The sequence below is a fragment of the Chlorella variabilis genome (assembly GCF_000147415.1).
Source record: "Chlorella variabilis unplaced genomic scaffold CHLNCscaffold_15, whole genome shotgun sequence".
In the NCBI taxonomy this organism is placed as follows: Eukaryota; Viridiplantae; Chlorophyta; class Trebouxiophyceae; order Chlorellales; family Chlorellaceae; genus Chlorella; species Chlorella variabilis.
This window is the reverse complement of record NW_005435073.1, coordinates 851,772-865,615: the sequence shown is the minus strand read 5'-3', so window position 1 is coordinate 865,615 and position 13,844 is coordinate 851,772. Positions and strand designations below refer to the sequence as shown.

Genomic DNA, 13,844 nt, shown 5'->3' with positions numbered 1-13,844 from the left:
GGGGCGGGCGAGACGCGCAGCGGGTCAGCCCCCGCGCGGCCGCCCTCCGCAAGCGCTGCCGCCAGGTGCGCCATTCCGTGCTGCACCAGGCGCTGCAGGGCGGGCAGGGAGGCGGTGGCGGGGGCGCCCGCGCGCCGGCTGGCGGGAGTCAGCCTGAAGTCTTCCGCTGCACACAGCTGCGCCACGGCGGCCGCCAGGTGGGCGCTGAGATGCGCCAGGCTGGCGAGGATGGCCCGCTCCGCCAGCCGCTGCAAGCAGTCGAGGGCGGCTGGAGGGGCGGCAGCGGGCGCGGCGCCGCCCGCGGCGGGCGCCTGCAGCGCCTGGCAGCCGTTGGCGAGCTCCGCGGCGACGCTGAGCAGGCCGGTGTGGGTGAGGCCCGCGGCGGCGGGGTCGGACAGTACCGCCAGTACCGCGGAGCGGTACAGCGACAGCAGCGCCGCCACGCTGCGCTCCGCCGCCGCCATGCCGCGCTCCACCGCCGCCGCCGCGTCGCCGATCGCCGCCAGCGCCGGCAGCCGATGCTGCGTGAGGGCCCAGTATTCTGGAAGCCACTGGCACATGCCGGCAGTGATACGCGCCACATAGCCCACCGCAGCAGCCTCCACGGCACCGGCCAGCGCCTCGCCGCTGCGGGGGCGTGGCGTGGCGGCCGCAGAGGCGGGCGCCGAGGCGGCGGGGGAGGCGCCGCCGCCGGAGCCGACGCCCAGGCCGGCCAGAGACGCCGCCTGCGCCTGCGCAGGCAGCAGCGCGGGTGCAGCAGCAGGTTGAGGGCTGGCCGGCAGCCTCGCAGCGCTGAGCACGCTGCAACGCGCAAGGGCGCTCCGCACAGCACAGAGGCACGAGGGGCGGCGGCGGCGGCCTGGGGTGGCGGCGGCGGCAGCCCGGCGGCCCACCTCGCTGTCTGCGCTGGCCTGCTGCTGGCGGCGCAGCGCGACCAGGCGGGCGTCGCGCTGCTGCTGCGCGCCCTCCAGCATCGCCCGCACATGCCGCTCCTGAGACTCCACATACAGCCTGCAGGTGGGAGGCGGTGGCCAGCGTGTGTGTGTGTGTGTGTTGGGTGAGTGTGTGGATGCGTGGGCCGGGGGTGGCGCGGGTTGTGGTGTGATGGAGTGCCGGCAGCAGGCTGTGTCGGCTGCTCCAGGCAACCCTTCCAGCCACCACCACAACACACGCACAGCACCGCATTGCACAGCCCAGTCCAGCGCAGCGCAGCCCAGCGCAGCCCAGCGCAGCGCAGCACAGCACACAGCCCAGCACAGCCCAGCGCAGCGCAGCTCAGCACACAGCCCAGCGCAGCGCAGCCCACATCGCAGCACAGCCCAGGCCACACCCCCTAGCACCCCCCCCACACACGCCCACACCCACGGCTCACCCCACGGGGTCCATGCGCTGCGCCGCGGGCGCCCCCACCGCCCTCAGCTGCAGGATGTGCCGCGCCGCGTCGGCCGCCTCTCCTGGGCTGCTGGCTGCGGAGCGAACCACGGTATCTAGGGAGTGGGCGACGGAGCTGACCACCTGCGGTGCGGGTGGAAGGGGTGGGGTCAGGGGCCGGGCCAGGGCCGGGACGACGCGGCGCGGTGTGGGGTTGGGAGGAGCAGCGCCACAGCTGGGCCCCGTAGCAGCCACTTGCTCCTTATGAGTGCAACAGACAAGACAGACAGGCAGGCCGAGCGGGCGCAGAGGCCCCCGAGGGCGGCGCACGACCACCCGCGCTGCCCAAACACACGGCCCCGCCAGTCCGCCGCCGCAGCCGCCGCCGCGGCCGCCGCGCCGCCGCCTCGCACCTTGTCGATCTCATCCATCAGTTTGACCCACATGCTGCCGCCGCCGCCGCCCGCGGCGCCCCCGGGCTGCTGCTGGGCACCCGGCGGCGCGGAGGCAGGTGAGGAGGAGGCGCCCTCCGGCTCCCCCAGCAGCGCCTTGGCCTTGCGGTAGTCGGCCACCACCTGCGGTACAGTGGTACATGCGGTACAGCAGTACGGGAGGTATACCAGGGAAGCAGGAGTGCCGTACGGAAAGAAAGGAAGGCGCAGTGCCTGTCCCCACCACCGCCCGGCCCGTGCCCCGCCTTTGCCCAGGCCTTGCCAGCTACAACACACCCCAGCCACAGAAACCATAGTGCAGCCCTGTACCGCCCTGTCCCGCCCGTCCCGCCCAGCCACCCCACCCCCACCTGTTCATAGTCTCCCGCCTCTGCATGCTGGCGCACACGCGAGGGCAGCTGTACGATGGCCTCGTACCGCCGCATCACCCCCAGCACCAGCCGGATGCGCTCCGCCTTGGCAGCCCGCTCCAGCAGCGGCCCAAAGGCGTGCCGCGCCTCGCCTTGCACCTGGGCAGGGCAGCGGCGGCGGCGGCGGCGGCGGGAGTGAGCGGGGAGAGCACGCGCGGCGGCAGCAGCCCGTGGCAAGCACGCCTGGCCGACAGGCACGAGACACAGGCGCATGCCACACACCACAAGCAAATCGCCACCATGCCTCTGGCAGCCATGCCCATGCCGGCACCACCGCCACCACCTGCACCACCACCACCTGCACCTGCACCTGCACCGCCGCCACCACCTGGACCACCACCACCACCACCACCACCTCAACCCCACCAGCACCACCACCACGCACCCCTAGCACCATCACCACCCCCTTGCACCCCCTCAAACCACCACCCACCCACCCACCTGCAGCACCGCCTCTAGCACCTCGCCCGTGCTGGCGCCGTGCACCCCCGCCTCCCCCTCCGCCTCCGCCCGCTGCAGCTTGGCATACACCGTGTCGATCGTGTTTTTGGAGGAGGTGAAGCGGTCAAAGTTCTCCTTCACCAGAGACTTGAGCTGCCCCGTGTGCTCGCTGAGCTGCTGGCGCAGCGCCAGCAGGCCGCGCTGCAGGTCCGCCAGGCTGGTGTCCTGCGGGGCGGAGGCCCGCCGGGGCGGCGGCGAGGCGTCAGGGCAGGGCGTCGGGCCAAGGCAGGTAGGGGTGACAGCGGGGAGGCTGAGGGTGGCAGCAGGGCGCAGGCAGGTGGCGAGGCCCGCGGCCGGGAGCATCGCACACAGCGCACACCGCCTGCCACAGCCTCCTTGAAAGGCAGTGCGCTCCTGCCCCCCGCGCCTCTCCTCTCCTCTCACCCTGTGTATGGTTCCCAGGTACAGCTCGGCATCGAAGTTCTCGCCGCCAGGCAGCACCCTGGCCCGCAGCGCCGGCGGCGCCTCCGCCAGCTCGCCGCCGGCGCCGGCGCCGCGGCCGCGCCCCGCCAGCGCGCCGCGCCGCGCCGCATCCAGCAGCCCCGCGGCGGTGGCGGCGCTGTAGCGGGGCGGCTGCCGCGCGCCGGGGCCCCCGTCCCGAACCTGCGGCAGCCGGAGCGGCGCAGCGCACGCACCCGCTCCTCGGGCCAGTTGCAGCAGCACGCAGCGTGGCGCCATGCGCAAGCACAGCGGCAGCATACAGCGGCAGCATCAGGCTGAGCTGGCAGGCACCCTGCGGTGCACATTCACCTGCCCGCTCTCCCCTCCCCGCCGACCCACCAGCGTCAGCAGGCGCGTGTCAATGCGGCCGTAGCCCAGCGGGTCTGTGGAATCGTGCACCTCCGCCTTCTCCGCGGCGGCGGCGGTGGCGTTGAGGCGCGCCGCCGCCTCGGCGCCCTCGCCGCTGGCGCTGGCGGGCAGCGCGTTGCGGGCGATGTTGAGAGCGATGCGCTCCAGCTCGTCGCGGTCCACCTGCTGGGCGTGTGTGGGGTGGGGAGGGTGAGAGCGCGAGGGCAGGCTGGGGACAACAGCTTTGGCATAGCCCAAGCATGGCCAGAAAAAGAAGGAGGCCAGCGAGCGGGCACAGCGGCGGCAGGCGGCGGCGGGTCGGCGGGATGCGGCAGCGGCGCGCGTGCGGGCCGCTTGCCTCTGCCCACAGGGATGCCTGCTCGAACGGGTCGGCCGCCGCAGGCAGCCCGCTGGCGGAGAGGCGCGGCTTGTTCAGCTCAGCGTGCAGCGCGGCTCGCTCCTCCTCCAGGTCGCTGTCTGTCATCAGGGAGATGTCAGAGTCGCTGCCGGCAGGCACAGGCGCCCGCGAGGCGGCCTGCGCCTGCTGCTTCTTCTTCGACTTCTTGCGGCTGAAGACCCCCATGGTGCAGGGAGCGCCGCACCCGCCCGCCGCCTGCTGCCACCGCCCGCCGCCTGCCGCCCTTGGGTTGCCGCCTGCCGCCGGCGGGCGGGCGTCTCGGCCAGCTGCCTACTGCCTCTATCAGGGCGGAGGACAGCGTGTGCAGCACGCCGATCAATCGTGAGCACTTTGATCGCTTCCGTGTCCCCACCCAGCGCCCAACTCCCTGCGCTTTCACCAAGGGAAGACAGAAGCAAGGGAAAGAGGCCAGAAGAAGGGTGGCCCGCCGGCTTTCCTCATTCCCCATGTTGCCGCCTCCGGGAAGAGCAATGCTGCCGGCCTGCCACATTCTCAAGTTCAATGCCGTGTGTCAAACAGAGTATTATACATGATACATGGGAACCAAAAACAATCACTGCAGATGTAGGCGCCGCTGCAAAGCGAAAGAAGCGGGCGGGTACGGAGCAGGGCAAGCTGCTGACCGCCGGCCGGTGCCGCCGCCGCCGCCGCCGCCCGCCTCAGTCCTGCACGTAGCGCTGCCCCGTGAGCAGCGCAAACTCGGCGCGCTGCAGCTCGCGGCCCAGGTAATTTGCGTGCTCCAGGTGGGTGACGGGGCGGAAGCCGTGGTCGGCCTCCAGAATCTGCACGCTCAGCTGCTTGGCGGTGCGGCCGCGCCAGGTGCGCGCGGGCAGGCGCGCGGCGCCGGGCTTGCAGGAGATGACCTCACCGGTGGCGGGGTCGCAGGCCAGGCCTGCAGGGGTGAAAGGAGCGGACGCGGGGGCGGCAGCGTGGATGAGCCTCCACGGCGACGTCTGCTCGTAGCAAGAAAGAACAGGAGAGCGCCGGCAGGCTGCGGCCGCCGCCGTCCTTCACCTTGCTCGTTGATGACGTTGGTGTAAAATTCCGCCACCTGGGATGCAAGGGAGGGCGGGCAGGCAGAGTAGTCACGGGTGCTGTGGCGGAGCACGCTGGCAACGAGGGCACAGTGCACATGCGCGCAGGCAGCGCACCAGCTCCCGGCTGCCTGGATCGACTTGGATGATGAAGTAGCCTGCTGCATCCAGGGACAGCGGGCGCCCAGACAGCCGGTCATCTAGCTCAGCATCCAGCCGCGGCACCTCTGGCACTTGCTGCTCCGCCGCTGCCGCCGCCGCCACCGGCGGCACAGCAGCCGGCGGCGGGGCCCGCTGCCAGGGTCGTCGCCGGCTGGGCCGGCTGCAGCTGCGTATTCTCCTGGGTATTGAGCTCAACGCTGCGCTGCCCGGGGATAGCACGGCAAGCGAGGGGGCTGCCTGGCGAGGCATGTTCTTGTCGTGTGCTGTGGCGGCAGCTGCATGCATTGCGACGAAAATCTATGCTGTCTGCAGGCCCAGCAGGGGCCAACAAACCCTGCAGGCAGCCACAGTGCCAGGGGGGCAGTCGTCCCCCTCATCTTTTTGCGCTCCCTCGGGTGAATCGCATGCGTGTAGAGAACACTGTTGACCTGATTTGAGCTGTAGCAAGCCATCGGACACGCTCTGTCCAAGAGCCTGCTCGGCTCCTCCTCGCAACACGGAGCTGCTTCACCCCTCGCTCCCGTGAACGCAGGTGTGCTGCATGCGAGGCTGGCGCGCCCGCACGGCGCGCTTGGACGCCTAGTGCATGCGTAGCACCATCCCGCCGCCGCCGACGCTGGGCTTCAGTTTCCGTCCTCTCCCCGCAGGCATGGCGGGCGATCATGGACTGGCATTCTTTGAGTGGAGGCTGCAGCGCGCGCAGGCCATCCCTGAGGCAGAGCGCAGCAGCGATGTCGCCGTCTTTGTCAAGTCTGTCTCCCTGCAGCGTCAAGTGCTCGAGTTGATTCCGATGAAGAGCGATGGCGTAAGCGTGGCGCTGCCCCCCAGCCGCAACCGGCAGCACCGGGTGTTGCTGGCAGGCCTGCTGGCAATTCGCGCAGAGTATCTGAGCCTGCTTCCAGCAAAGCCCGCTGGCAATTTAGACTTCATCTCGCCACTAGCAGCCTACCTGGCTGCCGAGCCGCTGGGCAACGGCGGCTCGCTGGCAGAGGCAGTTAGCCAGTTTGTGGCCAGACGGGCGGCGGGAGCCTGCAGAGCGGCTGCGATGCTGTGCAGCAAGGGCGCCATTAAGCTGGCTGACCCGGAACACCGGCGGGCTGCAGCGGCACGGATTGACGAGCTGGCAGCGGGGGCACCGGCTGGGACCGACCTTCCCACTGTGCAGCAAGTTCAGTTCACCCTGTGGACCCTGGCGCTGCACTACGGCACTGGCGTGCTGGTGGCCCAGGTTGGTGCTGGCTGCATCCGCCCTGCTGCAACCTCCTGCCCTGCAGGTGCATCTGCATGATGCGCCGCCTCCTTGACTAGGCCCACAACGCTTTCAAGGGGCTTGAACTTGTTGGATCAACCGAGGCGCGATTGCCTGCGCAGGTTGATCCGGGGTTTAGGGAACGCCATGGCATGAGAAAAGAGCACCTTTTTTCAGCACAGCGGGCAGAGGTGCAGCAGGCCATCACTGCCGCCGTTGAGGCGCTGCTGCAGCTGGAGCCGTCCAACCCCAAGGCGCTGGATCTGGCAGCTCTTGGCATTCTAAAACTGAGCAACCTCAGCAACAGTGACGGCGCAGCTCTGAAGCACCGTGCGATGAACCTTCTCCTGCGGGGCGTGCAGCTGGCCCGCCGCCAGCGCAGCGACTACTTTGAAGTGGTGTGTGGTGTACGCGCTGTGATTCTAGCCCCATCGGTGCTGTCTGACACCCGCTACATCGCAGTGGACTTCCTGCAGTTGCTGGTGGAAGTCGGCGAGGCGGCAGGGCCAGCGGTGAGGCGCTGCAAGCCTGTGCTGCCCCACGCCTGGGTGCACGTGATTGAGGGGGTGGAGCACTTGTCCCAGCCCACGCTGGCAGCACTGCAAGCAGAGCTGCGCGTGCACAAAGAGCAGGCCAGCGGCAGCAGCGCTGCCCAGGTGGCGGCGGCAAAAGCCGCGCTGAGGAGCAGCATTGATGCAGCGGTTGAGGCAGTGGTTCGCGAACACGCCACATCCTCCAATGCCACCGTCCTCTGCTCCGGCTGCGGCCAGTATGCTGTGGGCTTGCGGCGCTGCGGCCGGTGCAAGGCGGCACAGTACTGCAGCGAGGCATGCCACCGGGCGCACTGGAGGGTGCACAAGAGGGATTGCAGAGCACCCTGATCACAGAACCATGCCGGCAGGCGACGTTGTCGGCGATGCCAGAGGCATGCTCAAGGCACAGGGTTTCTGGTTTCGCTTTGCCATGTGAAAGACATGTAATAGTTTCAGTATCAGTGGAGGGTCACCGGGAACTTGCCTCGGACAAAGGCTTCTGTGTGTTGTTTTCCAAACGCAATCCCGCCATGCGGGCGGCGGCGGGAGTACTGCCGCTGGCCGCCTCTCTGAGCACACCAATAGTTCCAACCCGGATCGCGGCCACCGATACTGATAGAGTCGTGTGGAGCTGTGCCGCCATCCTCCTGATCGCATTCGCTCCATCCCTTCAGTCAGTAACTGCTTACCTGGTGTCCTGTCTGCGCAGCTGAATGCACAACTTTTTGGATCGCAGGCGGGCCCGCTGACCAGCCGGCGCGCCCCACCCGCATTTCATCGGCCGCCGCCGCCACCTCGTGCCGCCTGCAGGCCAAACTTTGCCATGAACGCCGCCCTGTACTACCTGTATCTCATCTTCTTCCTCACCCACATCCCCATCACCCTCTTCGTGGACAGCCAGGCAGGTCTGTCCATTCACCTCTTCCCTGCGCTGCCCCTGCACCGCGCGTGCGCCGCTGGCCCAGCGAGCCCCAGCCGCGCCGCTGCCTCCGCCTCCTGGCTGCAGTGCTGCCGGCGGCATGGTTCCCGCAGGCGGCCAAGGACATGCAGGCGTGGTACTTCAAGACACACCAGGACCCACTGGTGAGGGAGGAATGAGGGAGGAGATGCGGCGGTACCGCCCGCTGGGCCGCCCCGCTGGGCTGGCCAGCCCGGGAGCTGCTGCCATGGCCTGCGCCTGCCTCGAGCGTTCCGGCCCACAGATGCTGCTGCCGGCTGGCTGTCGCCCTTGCGACCGCCAGCTTGCTCGCCCTCCTGCTGGCCTTGCACGGTCCGCCGCCACCGCCATCGCCACCCACCCAGCACCAACGCGCACGCAGCACACGCAGGCTGCCCCGCCCTTCTGCGCCTTTGCCTGCGCGCCGCAACCGCGCCTGTCCTGCTGCGCAGATGATGGGGCTGCCCACCTGGTTCAAGTCGCTGGTCTACTCTGAGCTGGCCCTTCAGCTACCCTTCTTCTTCCTTGCCAGCCACGCCTTCCTGGGTGAGAGCGGCCTGCCCCGCCGCACTCCCCTCCTCTCGCACAGCCGGCGGGGCACGGCAGCCTGCTGACCTTGGCGGGCCGCCCTGCTCCTGCTTCCATGATCCGATAGGATGTGCTGCAGCGCCAGCTCCACCCGGCCTCACCTCTCTGTTGTGTGCGCCTGCGCGTGCAGCCAGGGCCAACTGGATCCGCATCCCCGCCATCCTCTACGGCAGCTTTGTCACCGCCACCATGCTGCCCATCCTTGCTGAGCTGGCGGCGCACACGGGTGGGCACGCTCCTGCTGCCAGCGCGGGGAGCCCAGTCCTGCTGCGTCCCAGCTGTGCTGCCCCGCTGAGCACGCCCCCGCCGTCCCGCTGGCTGCAGCCCCCGGATACAACGCTGTGGTGGTCACTTCTTTCTACCTGCCCTACCTGCTGGTGCCTCTGACGCTGGCGCTGCACATGGCGGCCACGCCGCAGCCCTTTCGAGCCACGCACAAGGCCAAGCGCCGGTAGCGGCGGGCGGACCAAGCGACAGCGATACTGGGGGCGGGGTGGAGTGTAGACAGAGTCGCACTGCATGCTGCCTAGGCAAACCGGACGTTTCTTGTGAGGTCTCACTTAAAATAGAAGTGGCGGGCGGCAGGTGTCGGCAGGTGGCGGCGATAGAAGTGGGTGTGGTGGCGGCAATTCCAGGCAGCAAAGCAGGCGATGCAGCAGCGGCCCGCGCTCTCCTTCCGCTTCCTGCCCGCCTCCCAGACCGTCTTCAGCAGGCTGTGGCCAGAGGCGGCCAGGTACCCGCCCTGGCAGCTGTCCCTGCAGTGAGGCCGGCGCGCCGGCGCTGCGCCCCGCACCGCCAACCGCCGCCGCTGCCGTCACCCGCCCGTGGCGCTCAATTCCAGTTTCAAGTTTGCCGCACAAAATGGCGTGACAATAGGCAGTGCAGCAAAAGGAGGCTCCCCAGGCTTTGCCCGATGCGCGGCAAGCTCAAGGTGCAAAAAATAAGGTCGGCTGGCGAGGCGGGGCGTGCGGCATGCGGCTGCCGCCCACAATGCACTGCAGCAACCCCCCTCAGCCTCAGGTGGCGAAGCGGAACATGAGGATGTCCCCCTCCTTCACCACATACTCCTTGCCCTCCAGCCGCAGCAGCCCTTTCTCCTTGGCCGCCCCAAAGCCGCCCGCCGCCACAAAGTCGTCGTAGGCCACCGTCTCGGCGCGGATGAAGCCCTTCTCAAAGTCTGCGGTGTGCAGACAAGCAGGGCGGGGGCAGGGCGCGGTGAGCGTCAGGCTGTTCCGAGACGGCTTGTACGGCACCGTCGCGAGGGCAGCAGGCGGCGGCATGCACTCAGCGGGAGAGCCGCAGCGCCGGCGGGCGCAGGTGCGAGCCGGCCCGGCCAGCAGGCATGGGAGGGAGGGAGGGGAGCGGTCAGCCGCCCCAGCCAGCGCCGCACCCGTGTGGATGACGCCCGCGGCCTGCGGCGCGGTGTAGCCCTCGTGGATGGTCCACGCCCGCGTCTCCTTCTCCCCCGTGGTGAAGTAGGTGAGCAGGCCCAGCTGCTGGTACGTGCACCTGCGGGGAAGCAGCAGCAGACAGTAACAGGGTTGGTCAGCACGCGTCGGCAAGCAGAGCGCGCCTGTGCGTCGCGGCAGGTGGAGGGAGGGTGTGGACGGTTGGGTGGAGGCTTGCAGGCAGGCCGGGCGGCTGCCGCCTCTGCCGCCCCGCGCGCGCCGCACCTGATGAGGCTCTTGAGGCCGCCCTCCTCCACCCCGAGCCCCGCCAGGTACTCGGCAGCTTCCTCGCTGTCCAGCTCATTCAGCTCGGCTTCCACCTGTGCCGACACCACCACCACCCCGCGCCCCTCCTCCTCCGCCTTGCTGCGCAGCGCCGCCACGTGGCGGTTGGCCCCGGGGTCAGCCAGGTCATCCTCCGCCACGTTGGCGGCATACACCATGGGCTTGGCGGTCAGCAGGTACAGGCCCCGTACTGCAGCGGTACAGCGCGGGACAGATGGCCAGGCGGGCGTGGGCCGGGGCAGGTGGCAACGGCAGGCGGCCGGGCCTGCTGGGCCGCCGGCCCAGCAGGCGCACATGGCATGCCTGCTGCGGGCCACGCGCGCGGCTCTCCCACCCCGCGCCCTGCCCGCTCCCACCCCCCCGTCCCCGCACCAAAACCGGCCCCCCACAAGCAGCGCCTGCACTGCCGCGCCCACCCACCCAGCTCCGCCTCCTCGTCGCTCAGCGCCACGCTGCGGGCGGGCTTGTTCTGCTCCAGCGCCGCCATGATGCGCTGCAGGGCTCCCGCCTCCACCTCATTCCGTTTGGCCTCCTCGCCGCTCTTGCCTGCGGCGTGCGGCGGCGTGGCAGCGCGGGCCAGGGCGGGAGGGGTGAGCGCGCCGGCGCAGTGCGCGCCGCCGGCCCGGCCGCAAGAGGCGCAGCGGCGGCGCCCTGCTGGGCAGCCTGCGCGCCCAGCGGCAAGCCGCGCCGCAACAGTACGGCACAGCACACGGCCGCGGGGGGCGCGGGTTCCACGCTCCTCCACCCACGGCCAGCCCCACCCTGCCACCACCACCACCACCACGCACACACATCACACACATCACCCACCCACACACCCCGCCCCTGCCCCACCCACCCTTGGTCTTCTTCAGCCGCTCCAGCCGCTTCTCAATCTGCGTGATGTCCGCCAGCGCCAGCTCAAAGTTGATGACGTCTGCGGGGCAGGTGGCGCAGAGGCGGGCGGGCAGGCGGGGATGGAGGCAGGCAGGCGGGGCAGAGGCAGGCAGGCAGGCAGGCGGGGAGGCAGGCAGGCAGGCAGGCAGGCAGGCGCAGGCAGGCGGCGGCATTCTGCCCCCCCTGCACCGCTCCGCACAGGGGCGGCTCCCCTGGCGGCAAGGGGGCCTCCACATGCACGCAGGCCCGCCCCTGCTGAGCGCCGCTGCCCCGCCGATGTGGGGCGCGGGTCCCGCCCCTTCTCCTGCACGCCCCCCAGGGGGGCCTGGCCTCCCCGCAGAGACCCTTGCCCGACCAGGCCCGCCCAGCCAGCGCAGCGCAGCGAGGGAGCCTAGCATCGGGCCCACCTGTGTCATCCAGAGGGTCCACCTTGCCCGCCACATGGATCACGTCGCCATCCTCAAAGCAGCGCACCACCTGGGGGCAGCAGGGCAGGTCGCGTCAGGTCAGGGCAGGGCAGGCGGCAAGCCGGGGAGCGTCGAGGCGCTGGCCCCACCTCACCCGCCCCTCTCCCCTCTGCCTGCACACACCTCTCAGCGAGCCCGCAGCCGCGCAGCCCATCCGTCCCACCCCCACACCAGCGCCGCCACAGCAACATGGCAACATGTGCTTCTGGCCCGCCGCCTTTGCCGCCGCCTTTGCCGCCGCCGCCTCCGCCGCCTCACCTGCACGATCGAGTCGCACTCCCGGATGTTTGCCAGGAACTGGTTGCCCAGCCCCTCGCCCTTGCTGGCCCCCTTGACCAGCCCCGCAATGTCCTGCGCGGCCGGGGGGGGGGGGACGCAGCGTGTGCACACGCCTGCGTCAGTATGCGCGTGGCTGGTGTGGAGGCGGGGTGCCACGTGTGCGGCGGCCGCGGAGCTTCATGCCCCGCCTGGCTGGCTGCCTGAGCCAGGCGGCAGCTGCACGGCGGCGCGCAGCCAGCCAGGCAGCTGCCTGCGCGCTCACCACAAACTCCACGCTGGTGGGGATGATCTTCTCGCTGCCTGAAATCTTGCTGCAGGCGGGTCAGCAGCAGGCGGCAGGCGGCGGAACCATGGGGGCCACGCCTCGGCGGCAGCCTCGACCGACCTGCCTCTGCTCTGTGGCAGAGCAGCCACCCAGCCACAGCCCGCAGCCGCATTGATCCAAAGCACAGCGATTGCCTGCCTCCTCCGGCACACGTTCAAATGCAGGCCCCGTGCGCCCGCCCACCTCAGCTCCTGCAGCCGCGGGTCTGGCACCGCCACGATGCCCACGTTTGGCTCGATGGTGCAGAACGGGAAGTTGGCCGCCTGCGCCTTGGCGTTCTCGCAGAGCGCGTTGAACATAGTGGACTGCGAGGCAGGTGGGTGGCGCCAGGCAAACGCATGGCAACTGGTGCTACAGCGAGCGAGGGCGATACGGGGATTGGTTTCAAGCAGGTGAGGTGCTGGTTGGGAGGGCGGTGGCTTGATGGGGTGTGGTGGACAACGGGAGAGGCAGAGGAACTGGCAGCGCTCTGTGCGAGTGGCGGCAAGCTACGGCAGGCGGCGGCAGCGGCGGCGGCCCGGCCAACCTTTCCGATGTTCGGTAAACCAACTATTCCGGTCTTCAGAGCCATTGTCGTGGTGCTGCGGAAGCCCCGGGCGCCTCTGTGAGCGAGGAAGGGGGTGGCCAGTCCCGTTGCCAGCGCGCATTGCCCTCCCAAGAAGCTGCACTGGCTGCCCTGCCGCACCGGGGCAGGCAGCTGGCGCGGCAGAGCCCCCGCTGGTGTCGCCCCGCTCGCTGCTGCTGTGGCAAGCGAGCGCGCGGCCGCCGCTGCAACTCTACCCAGCCGTGGCATCGCACTACTGCAGCTGCAGGCCCTCGCTTGCATGCTGCGTGGGTGCCAATGGCTGGACAAGGTTGGGGCTCGTCAGGCAAGGGAAATGCGGAGGGCCAGATGCCAAATTGAGACTCGGCAAGGGTATGGGAGCCCAAGGCAATTGATGGATGCGTGAACAGCCGCCATCCCCCAATCTGAGATGGCGCTGGGTGGAAGGCGCGGCGGCAATGCATGCATGTGTTGCCCGCTGATGTGGCACCTCCCCCGATTCGTCTGGCTCATCAGGCACGCTCTCTCCCGCGATCCCTCCCTTTCCTTCGCCTTTCAGAGTCTCTAAGGCTTCTATTTCTCCCCTCCCGCACCCCGCAGCTGACGCAAACTTAAAATTATGAACCAACCTGTCATCCTTTATGCCTTAGAACGGCGCCAAAACGGCGCCAAGAATGTGTTTCTCACTAAGTCAGATGTAGAGGGCATCATCCGGATCAAGCAGGGCGACGAGCAGGCGCCCTCAGGCCGGCGGCGGCGGGGTGCGGGAGGGGGGGCGGCAGTGCAGGGCGGCGCCAAGAACTACAGCAAGAAGGTGCTGCAGTTTTTCCAGGTGCTGAAGGGCGCTGGCGGTCAGGACATCCTGTGCCGCTGCGTCAAGCGCAGCGGAGAGTGGCGGTGGTGCCCCGTGGTGCCGCTCGAGGAGCTGCCCCGAGTGATCAAGGAGCACCACGAGCGGGCGACTGGCTTCAGCGGTGTGGAGAAGCTGTACACACATGTGAGTGATACAAGGGGTGCAATGATGCCGCCAGACCAACTGGAGAGTGCTCTGCATCAGGCAGCAACCGGATGCATCGCAGCAAGCACGGGGGGTGCGGCACGGCCAAGGTGGCGCTGCCCTCCTCTCCATCTATCCCTCCTTCCCTCCCTCACGCCGCGCACTCCCCTGGTCCTCTT

General features: G+C 69.5%; 4 protein-coding genes across 4 annotated transcripts in view; 1 reads left to right on the top strand and 3 right to left on the bottom strand.

Moving 5' to 3' along the window:
* Positions 1 to 4,106, bottom strand: part of CHLNCDRAFT_136162 (hypothetical protein) — a gene marked incomplete at both ends in the record, with an annotated part of 4,216 nt that extends 110 nt beyond the window's left edge. The window contains 10 exons of the mRNA XM_005845973.1: positions 15 to 731; positions 894 to 1,011; positions 1,373 to 1,515; positions 1,785 to 1,946; positions 2,174 to 2,332; positions 2,505 to 2,588; positions 2,675 to 2,899; positions 3,119 to 3,337; positions 3,515 to 3,752; positions 3,892 to 4,106. Coding sequence (XP_005846035.1) covers positions 15 to 731; positions 894 to 1,011; positions 1,373 to 1,515; positions 1,785 to 1,946; positions 2,174 to 2,332; positions 2,505 to 2,588; positions 2,675 to 2,899; positions 3,119 to 3,337; positions 3,515 to 3,752; positions 3,892 to 4,106 — 2,280 coding nt within the window. The remainder of the gene's footprint in view (positions 1 to 14; positions 732 to 893; positions 1,012 to 1,372; positions 1,516 to 1,784; positions 1,947 to 2,173; positions 2,333 to 2,504; positions 2,589 to 2,674; positions 2,900 to 3,118; positions 3,338 to 3,514; positions 3,753 to 3,891) is intronic.
* Positions 4,107 to 4,603: 497 nt separating this feature from the next.
* CHLNCDRAFT_14578 (hypothetical protein) lies at positions 4,604 to 5,179 on the bottom strand (the record flags this gene model as incomplete). Its single annotated transcript, XM_005845972.1, has 3 exons — positions 4,604 to 4,833; positions 4,956 to 4,992; positions 5,093 to 5,179. Coding segments are annotated over 3 exons (354 nt in total), but the record flags the coding sequence as incomplete, so codon positions are not given.
* A 607-nt stretch (positions 5,180 to 5,786) lies between these two features.
* CHLNCDRAFT_136160 (hypothetical protein) lies at positions 5,787 to 8,899 on the top strand (the record flags this gene model as incomplete). The annotated part of the gene is made up of 7 exons (XM_005846105.1): positions 5,787 to 6,365; positions 6,608 to 7,155; positions 7,730 to 7,824; positions 7,926 to 8,002; positions 8,309 to 8,402; positions 8,575 to 8,670; positions 8,769 to 8,899. The coding sequence occupies 7 exons, from the start codon at positions 5,787 to 5,789 to the stop codon at positions 8,897 to 8,899; spliced, it is 1,620 nt and encodes a 539-aa protein (XP_005846167.1).
* Positions 8,900 to 9,460: 561 nt separating this feature from the next.
* Positions 9,461 to 12,695, bottom strand: CHLNCDRAFT_25367 (hypothetical protein; the record flags this gene model as incomplete). Its single annotated transcript, XM_005845971.1, has 10 exons — positions 9,461 to 9,621; positions 9,835 to 9,953; positions 10,118 to 10,367; positions 10,598 to 10,723; positions 11,016 to 11,093; positions 11,461 to 11,530; positions 11,779 to 11,871; positions 12,062 to 12,110; positions 12,308 to 12,429; positions 12,651 to 12,695. 10 exons carry the CDS (start codon positions 12,693 to 12,695, stop codon positions 9,461 to 9,463), a joined length of 1,113 nt encoding a protein of 370 aa, XP_005846033.1.
* Positions 12,696 to 13,844: the final 1,149 nt, after the last annotated feature.